Here is a 9,760-nt window from a genome sequence, read left to right on the forward strand (position 1 = left end):
TACAGACTCGAAGGGCCTCTTTCTGTACTGTAGGGTTCTATAATTCTACGAAAAGTCAAACCCTCACCTGCTTTACGTAATTGTCAATTAATAGTGTATTTAAGGTTGTTACAATACAAGGAGAGTTTTACCTTTAGAGTCACCTTCACTCCATATGCGGTTCCCCATTTTGAACTGGGAGGTTGTTAGGATGGGTTTATAAACCCCAGCGAATTCTGAGACTCAGTCTAACAGTTAGTGGACTCGTTACTGCCACGATTGCTCCTTTTAACGGGCAGACTTCTGATTATAACATCACACGAGCTGCCGCTGTGTGCTGTCCCTGGGAATCTCCCAGAGATAGAGCGTCTGAGAGAGGCGGCTGTTACGGTCTCTCTTCTCCTGAAAGGACATTTCAGAGTGGACAGTTTTGGGTGGTTCCAGTGTGTGCCACCTCCCCAGTATCAGCTCTATCCCAGCCTGGACGCGGTTCTTATCGATCAAACCCTCGTTCTGACGACCGATCGTCCTGGATCGAAGGTCTAAATACACAATAATATTGTTCGGGGCAGCTTTGGTCTTGCCCTGCCTTTCAAATCCAAGAAATGTCACTTTCCTCCTGCAGTCACCTCGTGTACACTGGCACAAGATTACACAAACCTCACTCAGCCTGGCTGCCACCCTCAGGACACTGAGCCTTCAGTGACACCGAGACCATCTCTTTCTGAGCCTCCCAACTCTCCAGACTTCCTTGGCCACCCCCCTCCTGGGCTGCTTCTGTTTCCCTCAACTTCCTCCCCCTCCTAGAGGAAGCCTCTCACGCCAGGAGTTGCCTGAGGGAGTCCTCATTGAACCCTACAGCACAGAAAGAGACCCCTCGGCCCACCTGGTCCGCACCAAACACCATCCCACCCAGGCCCTACCCCCCTATCCTACCCACTAATCCCCCTAACCTACGCATCCCAGGATATTCAGCACGGCCAATCCACCTAACCCGCCCATCTTTGGACTGTGGGAGGAAACCGGAGCACCCGGAGGAAACCCACGCAGACACGAGGAGAATGTGCAAACTCCGCACAGACAGTGACCCGAGCTGGGAATCGAACCCAGGACCCCGGAGCTGTGAAGCAGCCGTGCTAACCCACTGTGCTACCGTGCCACCCCATTCCTCACTGAAGCTAGGGACTGGTCTGGCTCTATTCCCTACCCTCTACCCTCGCTCCAATGGCACATGGAACTATACAAAAACTAGACAACTCCTCCACACAAATAAGAGGTTAACTTGTCCTGGTTTGGAGAGAATGCAAGGTTCGGAGACAGCGGAACTCAAAACAAAATGCACTCACCTTAGAAGCCAGTAAACTGCTCAAAGGTATAACTATCGGAGATGTTTTACGTGATCCAGTGTTTGCTGGGCTCCCAGACACCGTCCCATGCTGGGGGAGCCCTTTTAAAATACAGAGTCACGGCCTACGACCTCGGAGTTTTAGGATAAGGGTGCAGCAGTATTAAAACAGAGACACTACTTCTCTCAAAGGGTGGTGAGTCTGTGGACTTCACAACCCCAGTACGTCGGGACACTGAGTGAATTTAAGGAGGGGGCAGATGGGTTTTTAATTAGTAATGGGTTGGAGGGCGAAGGAGAACGTGGTGGAAGGTGGAGATGAGGCCCAGGTGAGATCAGCCATGATCGTATCGAACGATGGGCAGGCTCGAGAGGCTGAATATCCCACTCCTTCTCCTCGCTCTTTGTCCTTACAGAAGAGTTTGGACCATGGGACGTTACGAATATGGGGAATTAACTCAATGCCTGTTGAGATACTTGTTGAGGTGATGGATGGATGTTAATAGATGGGTTTGATTCCACACAGTGAATGCAGTAGAAGCCTTAGGACATTCAGGCCTATCTTTGAGGGTGGTATGGAGTGAGCTTGATGAGACAAAGAGCCATTTCTTGTTTCAAGCTTTCTCTACAGGTGCAAGACCTCCTTGACCTGATTCTGAAGATATAACAAAGAACAACACAGCCCGGGAAGCAGGCCCTGTGGCCCAGCGAGCCCACACCGCCATTTTAACATTGAGTGCCCTCCTCTACCCGTGACCTTTGTCTACGCCTATTGGGGAAGATTGAGGAAGACTAATTTAGGGATAATTTGTTACACCAATCAGCCTAACAGCACGTTTTTGGGGGGTGGGAGGAAACCGGAGCACCCGGAGAAAACCCACGCAAACACGGGGAGAATGTGCAAACTCCCACAGACACTGGCCCAAATCCACGTATCTGCACAGCAATCAGTGATAGTCACTGAGCTGTCGTGTTGCCTGGTATCTGGTCCAGTTTAAGCGTACACTAACGACGTGAAGCACTAGGCAACTCTCGAAACAACATCCAAGAGCAGCCCTCGTACGACCCACTGCGTGTATACCCCTTGTTGGACAACAAGGCGGACTCAATCATCTGTGAAGTAAAAGAAAAGACATCAATAAACATACACAACTTAGACATTTACGGAACCCCCAGAAGCTCAGAAGTAAGACAAATGAGCCATAAAATATGTTGGAAGATCCGTAGGAATCCATTGATTCCCAGGGACGTCCCAAAGCTCCTGAACCTTATTTATAACAGTCTCCGATATCCCTCCATCTCCATCCCGCTCATGTGCCTGCCTCCATCACACTACTTGGCAGAGCATTCCATACCCTCACCACCCTCTGTGTGAAAAACCTCCCGCTAACATATTCACCAACATAAATGATAATGTCCAGGCAGGTATTGCTGTGAGAAATACAGGCTTCTTCTTTAACCTCGTAGCAAATTAAGCCTTTTCTTGCTGTGGAACCAATATTCCAACCTCTCAATGGAGTGAAAGAAACTAAATATAAAATACAACTTGGAGGTTGTACTGATCCTGTGTGACGCTGTTACTCCCCGTGGAATCACAAACTAGGCAAACAGAGGCTGCAGACACCTTCAGTAAATTTCTTCCTACATCAATATCATCTCCATCACTGCCCCTCGCTTTGAACAGTTCGGACGCAATAGCGACGTGTTCAGGAACTCCCCACTTTTCTCCACGCTATTTCTTTGTATTCATGCATCTGCAGCGACAAACATTTATATCACCTTAACCACAAGCCCCGTGATAATCAAAGGGCTTCAGAACTGTTTAAAATGAGACACCAGGCCACATAATTGGAGGAAGTGGCCAAAACCTTCGGTAGGTTTTAAGCAACATTTTAAAGAAGTCAAGAGGGGTGAAAAGGACACTCCAAAGCCTAGATTCTGGGCAGCTTGAGGAAGGAATGGCCCGCAGCGCTCAGACAGTTTGGGGAAGTGGTGGTGGTGTAATATTACTGTCACCGGATTAGTAATCTAGAGATCCAGCATATTTCTCTGGGGGGGCCTGGGTTCACCCTAGCAGGTGGTGAAATTTGAATTCAATAGAAATGACGACCGTGAAATCGTTGCCAATTGCGTGGCAGCAGAGTGATTAGCGCTGCTGCTTACTGCGCCAGGGACCCAGGTTCGATTCCCGGCTTGGATTCTGCACATTCTCCCCATGTCTGCGTGGGTTTCCTCCGGGTTTCCCGGTTTCCTGAAAGACGTGCGGGTTAGAGGCACTGACCTGAACAGGCACCACAGTGTGGCGACTAGGGAAAGGAACTTCATTACAGTGTTAATGTAAGTCTTATTTGTGGCGAATAAATAAATGAAAATCTATCTAATGTTCCTTTAATGAAGGAAATTTACCTGGTTTGGCCTACATGTGATGCCAGACCCACACTTATTAACTCTTAACTGCCACACAGTTCAAGATGGTAAACAAATTCTGCTCTTGCCAACATGAAAGTATTTTATAAATTATAACCTGGGGTGCTTTTGTATTAGAGGGGTGCAGATATCTTGTAGAGTTATTGCAAAAACCCAGCTTGCAGGTGCAGCAGGTGGTCAGGAAGGCGAATGGGATGCTGGCCTTCATAGCGAGGGGGATTGAATATAAAAGTAGGGAGGTCTTGCTGCAGCTGTATAGGGCATTGGTGAGGCCGCAGCTGGAGTACTGTGTGCAGTTTTGGGCACCGCACCTGCGCAAAGATATTTTGGCCTTGGAGGGAGTGCAGAGGAGGTTTACTAGGCTGATACCGGAGTTGAGGGGGTTGAGCTATGAGGAGAGGCTGAATAAACTAGGCTTGTACTCGTTAGAGTTTAGAAGAATGAGGGGAGATCTCATTGAGACATATAAGATGATGAATGGGATGGATAGGATAGAGGTGGAGAGACTCTTCCTGCTCAAAAAAGACAGTAGGACTAGGGGGCACAGCCTCAAGATAAAGGGGGGGTGGTTTAGAACGGAGTTGAGGAGGAACTTCTTCACTCAAAGGGTGGTGAATCTCTGGAATTCTCTACCCGTTGAAGTGGTGGAGGCTGCCTCGCTAAATATTTTTAAGAAGCGGGTTGATGGGTTTTTGATAAGAGAGGGGATTAAGGGTTATGGGGAGAAAGCGGGAAAGTGGAACTGAGCCACAACAGATCAGCCATGATCTTATTGAATGGCGGGGCAGGCTCGAAGGGCTAGATGGCCTACTCCTGCTCCTATTTCTTATGTTCTTATGTACTTGTTGGAGTTTAGAAGGATGAGGCGGGATCTTATAGAGACTTACAAGATAATGAAGGGGATGGATAGGGTAGAGGTAGAGAGATTCTTCCCGCTTAGAAAGGATAGCAGGACTAGAGGGCACAGCCTCAAGATAAGGGGGGGGGGGTGCAGTTTAGATCGGAGTTGAGGAGAAACTTCTTCACTCAAAGGGTGGTGAATCTCTGGAATTCTCTGCCCGTTGAAGTGGTGGAGGCTGCCTCGCTAAATATATTTAAGTCACGGGTAGATAGGTTTCTGATAGATAAGGGAATTAAGTAGAGAAAGCGGGAAAGTGGAACTGATCCACTTCAGATCAGCCGTGATCTTATTGAATGGCGGGGCAGGCTCGAAGGGCTAGATGGCCGACTCCTGCTCCTATTTCTTATGGTCTTATGTTGTGTTACTGGAGGCGATTACAGAGATTGGGAGGGGCAAGACACTTAATGTTGGCTGACTGGTCAGTGAGATTTTATTCCATGATTCCATCCGTCCAGTCAAACAATCTGTATTCCCATCACCAATATTCTAAATAAAATTTGTTAAAGATTCTTTCAATCTCCCGGTGATATTTCTCCCCGTCTGGCTTACGGCCTTATCCAAGAGATTAAGCTTCATTTCCAGTCTCTCTGGAAGCAAGTGCGACATTTTCCCCACTCCCTGGGAAGTTTCTTCTGAATTCCTTGGTGACGGTCTTATATCGATGGCCTTTGGTTTTGGACCGGAGCAGGATTAGGCCACTCAGCCCATCAAGTCTGTTCCGCCATTCATTCATGGCTGATATTTTTCTCATCCCCCATTCTCCAGCCTTTTCCCCATAACCCCTGATCCCCTTATTAATCAAGAACCAATCTATCTCTGTCTTAAAGACACTCAATAACCTGGCTTCCTCTGCGGCGAAGATTCCCCACTCTCTGGTTGAAGAGTGCTTTGTCCTTCTCCCACAAGAATACACGTTGGGTGGGATTTTATGGTCTCGCTCATCCGTAACATCCTGAGGTCAATGGTCCTTTCCATGATCCACTGATGTTTGCCCTCTCCAATCCCCATGGCAGATGGTAAAATTCCGGCTATTCTCTCTAAACCTCCGTCAAAATCTTTATCAAAAGTTTTCTTCATTTTAAAGCCACCTTGGGAGTTCTTGCAGTGTGGAGTGTTCCTGAGCCTGAAGCTCGAGGTTCGAGTCCCAGGACCTGATGGCCAAGGAATCCGTGCATAACACGGCCAAACTGGCTGACGATTCATGGGTAAATCCTTCCAACGCAGGCCAATGAGAGGTGGCACGAGTGGGAGAGATTCCTGGCCAGCCGTGTGATAACAATAAGTTAGTGTCTACATCATCACCGGATATAGTTCCAGGTTACACCACCACATCAACCCTTGGGGCTTTGGAAATGAGCTCCTTCACCCTTCAATCTTGCTGTGTCATTTTTATGGCTGATTTGGCTGTGACTCACATGCACTTTCCTGTCTGTTCCCCACTTCCCTTTTCTGTCAAAACCCTATCCAGTTGATCCGTCAACAACACAACCTCTGCAGAAGAGAATGCCTCTTACTCAAGGCCATTTGAGATTAATCAAATTTATTTCACCCTCATCTTAAACAGGAGCCGTATATTCTTAATAAGAAATAGGAGCAGGAGTAGGCCATCTAGCCCTTTGAGCCTGCCCCGCCATTCAATAAGATCAAGGCTGATCTGAAGTGGATCAGTTCCACTTTCTCCCCATAACCCTTAATCCCCTTGTCTATCAGAAACCTATCTACCCGCGTCTTAAATATATTCAGCGAGGTACTTCAACGGGCAGAGAATTCCAGAGATTCACCACCCTTTGAGTGAAGAAGTTCCTCCTCAACTCTGATCTAAACTGCCCCCCGCTTATCTTGAGGCTGTGCCCTCTAGTCCTGCTATCCTTTCTAAGCGGGAAGAATCTCTCTACCTCTACCCTATCCATCCCCTTCATTATCTTATACCAGCTGCACCCATGTGCTGTTTGAAAGAATGACAAAGAGGCAGTGATCTGGAAAGGCTTTGACAACTGGGGAGGCCACGGTGTGGATCTGAGACACTCGTCAGCTGCACCCTCCATTTTCGAACTTTGGTTCGACAGCAGAATTTCCTGAGTTAGTTTGGCCCCGTGACCTCAGTATTGAAGGTCGCCAAATTTAACTCGGGGGCAAAGAATTAGACGTTAGCTGAGCATCCCCTCGCCTCCTCCCCCATGCACGTACACAGCGTAAATTATCGAACGCCTGCATTTTGCTGATACAGCACACTTGAACACCGCAGGAAATTTATGTACCGGTGGTTTTAGCAACAATGAGACCCAAAGTGGTTTGAACCAGGAAATGCTGAGGGTGAACATGGTTTCCGCACTGCAGGAGGAAAGTTGAGAAGACAATTTGTTCCACTTGGCTCAATCTCTTCACTGATCTGGTTTCACTGGAGTGCGAACACAGATTCTGTCGTTCCTGTATCACCCAGTGTTGGGAACAGAAGGAGATAAATTCCTATCTGATTTTTTTTATCTCTCAAGGGATGCAGGCTTCGCTGGCGAGAGCAGCATTTATTGTCCATCCCTAACTGCCCCCTGAGAAGATGCTGTAGAGTTTTATTTTCAACCTGCCTCTGTCCCTGTGATGGAGGTACACCCGTACCGTGCTGGTAGGGAGAGTGGGTCAGGATTTTGACTCAGCAACAGTGAAGGAATGGCTGACACATTTCCAAGTCGGGATGGAGGGGAACTCCCAGATGGGGGTGTCTACTGCTTTTGCCTTTCTAGATGGGAGTGGTTGCGAGTTTGCCCAAGGAGCACCTTGGTGAGCTCCTTCTGTGCACCTTGTGGGCGTGAACCCGTCTCTCAGTTTGATTCTGGCTGTGTTAGTCAGTGTTAACCTCTGAAGCCCCACTTTAGTCCGACTGACGGCGACTCTGACACTTTCAGACTCACACGGAATCCAGATTCCAACCAGGATCGTCTCAGCATCCCAGAATCCCGGTAACAAACTTTCCAGGTCTGTTTCAATGTGTCTGGCTGCCTGCTCGATCAGCACTAGATCCCGAAGAGTTTCTAGATCGCCTCCTAAAGATATTAGATCAGAAAGTTGGACAGAAACATAAGAACATAAGAACATAAGAAATAGGAGCAGGAGTAGGCCATCTAGCCCTTCGAGCCTGCCCCGCCATTCAATAAGATCATGGCTGATCTGAAGTGGATCAGTTCCACTTTCCCACTTTCTCCCCATAACCCTTAATCCCCTTGTCTATCAGAAACCTATCTACCCGTGACTTAAAAATATTTAGCGAGGCAGCCTCCACCACTTCAACGGGCAGAGAATTCCAGAGATTCACCATCCTTTGAGTGAAGAAGTTCCTCCTCAACTCCGATCTAAACCGCCCCCCCTTATCTTGAGGCTGTGCCCTCTAGTCCTGCTATCCTTTCTGAGCGGGAAGAATCTCCCTACCTCTACCCTATCCATCCCCTTCATTACCTTGTATATCTCTATAAGATCCCCCCTCAGCTTTCTAAACTCCAATGAGTACAGACCTAGTCTATTCAAGTCTCTCTTCATAGTCCAACCCCCTCATCTCCAGTATCAGCCTAGTAAACCTCCTCTGCACTCCCTCCAAGGCCAAAATATCCTTGCGCAAGTGCGGCACCCAAAACTGCACCCAGTACTCCAGCTGCGGCCTCACCAGTGCCCTGTACAGTTGCAGCAAGACCTCCCTGCTTTTATATTCTATCCCCCTTGCTATGAAGGCCAGCATCCCATTCGCCTTCCTGATCACCTCCTTGTGCTTTTTTCCCCACCCGCAATGTCCCTGCCTTCAGCCATCAGTGCCCAAAGCTCCGGAATTCCATCCTTAAACCCGTTCACTGATTCCCATGCCTCTACGAGCCGTCACTGGAGTGTGAAACGAGGACTGAACTCCCCGCTGCTCAATGGGAGTATCCGGCATGTTGGGACAAAAGGGAGCTGAGGTCAGCGCTTTTGGGGAACGGATTGAGATGGGAGATTGAAATTGTGGTTGGTTACCTGAGCCGGACTGATCCTTGGCATTCGCAGGGCACTGTGACTGGTAAAACTCTCTCATTGATGGGACCAGGAGGGATAGACCTTCCCAGATACCTCCTGGAATTTCGGAGATTGAGGTTTCAGTAAAGTTTTAAACGTCTGAGGGAAACTGACAAAGTTAACAAAAAGAAATGTTTCCGGCTGATTGGGAAACCTAGCACTTTGGAGTCTAAAAATTATACGAGCGCACTAACAGCACACAGATTAGGAGGAACCACTCGGTCCCTGGAGCCTGCTCTGCTGTTCAATAAGATCCTGCCTGACCTGACTGTAACCTCAATCCCACATCCACCCTCAATGACCTTCCGTATCCTTGTTAACCTAGAATCGATCTAGCTTAAAAATATTCAAAAGCTCCACTCCCTCTGTCCTTTGAGTAATAGAGCTCCAGACACTCAACCCTCTGATAAAAACTTTCCTCATTTCTAAGTGCGCGACCCCTTATTTTCAAACAGTGGACCCTAGTTCTACAATCTCCCACACAAGGAAACGCACTCTCCGCATTTCCCCTTATCAATACCCCTCGGGATCTTAAAGGTTTTGATCGAATCACACCTTCCTCTTTTCTAAACTCCGGTGAGATACAAACCCAACCCCTCCAACCTCTCCTCGTAAAACAACCCGTTCATTCCCAATATTTGTCTGCTAAACCTTCTCTGAACTGCTTTTCACACACTTATATCTTTCCTTAAATACAGGCACCGATACTGTACACAATTCTCCAGATGTACAACTGTAGCATATCCGCCATACTTCCGCGATTAATTCCACTCAGAATAAATGATTATATTCTCTTAGTTTTCCTAATTACTTGCTGTATCTCTATAATGGCCTTTTGTGATTCATGCACTCAGACACCCAGATCCCTCTGCCCCTCAGAGTGCTACAATCTCTCACCATTTAGAGAATAAGCTTTTCTATTCTTCTTGTCAACATGGATAATTTCATATTTGCCCACATTACACACCATTTGCCAGAGTTTTGCTCACTCGTTTAGTCTATCTGTGTAGGCTCCTTACATTTTCTTTGCAATTTACATTCTTCCCAATCTTATGCCATCAGCAAATTTAGCAACC

General features: G+C 47.7%; 1 protein-coding gene across 1 annotated transcript in view; it reads right to left on the minus strand.

The window, feature by feature from the left end:
- The window catches only part of LOC145337244 (guanylate-binding protein 1-like), a 65,642-nt gene extending 56,207 nt beyond the window's left edge, over window positions 1–9,435 (minus strand). The window contains exons 1-3 of the mRNA XM_080182033.1: window positions 9,393–9,435; window positions 8,646–8,741; window positions 7,559–7,690 (exon numbers count right to left, since the gene is read on the minus strand). Of these exons, the coding sequence (XP_080038159.1) occupies window positions 7,559–7,690; window positions 8,646–8,741; window positions 9,393–9,435 (271 nt within the window). The remainder of the gene's footprint in view (window positions 1–7,558; window positions 7,691–8,645; window positions 8,742–9,392) is intronic.
- Window positions 9,436–9,760: the final 325 nt, after the last annotated feature.

Source organism: Carcharhinus amblyrhynchos, unplaced genomic scaffold (genome assembly GCF_965287045.1).
Source record: "Carcharhinus amblyrhynchos unplaced genomic scaffold, sCarAmb.v2.hapA scaffold_45, whole genome shotgun sequence".
Lineage (NCBI taxonomy): Eukaryota > Metazoa > Chordata > Chondrichthyes > Carcharhiniformes > Carcharhinidae > Carcharhinus > Carcharhinus amblyrhynchos.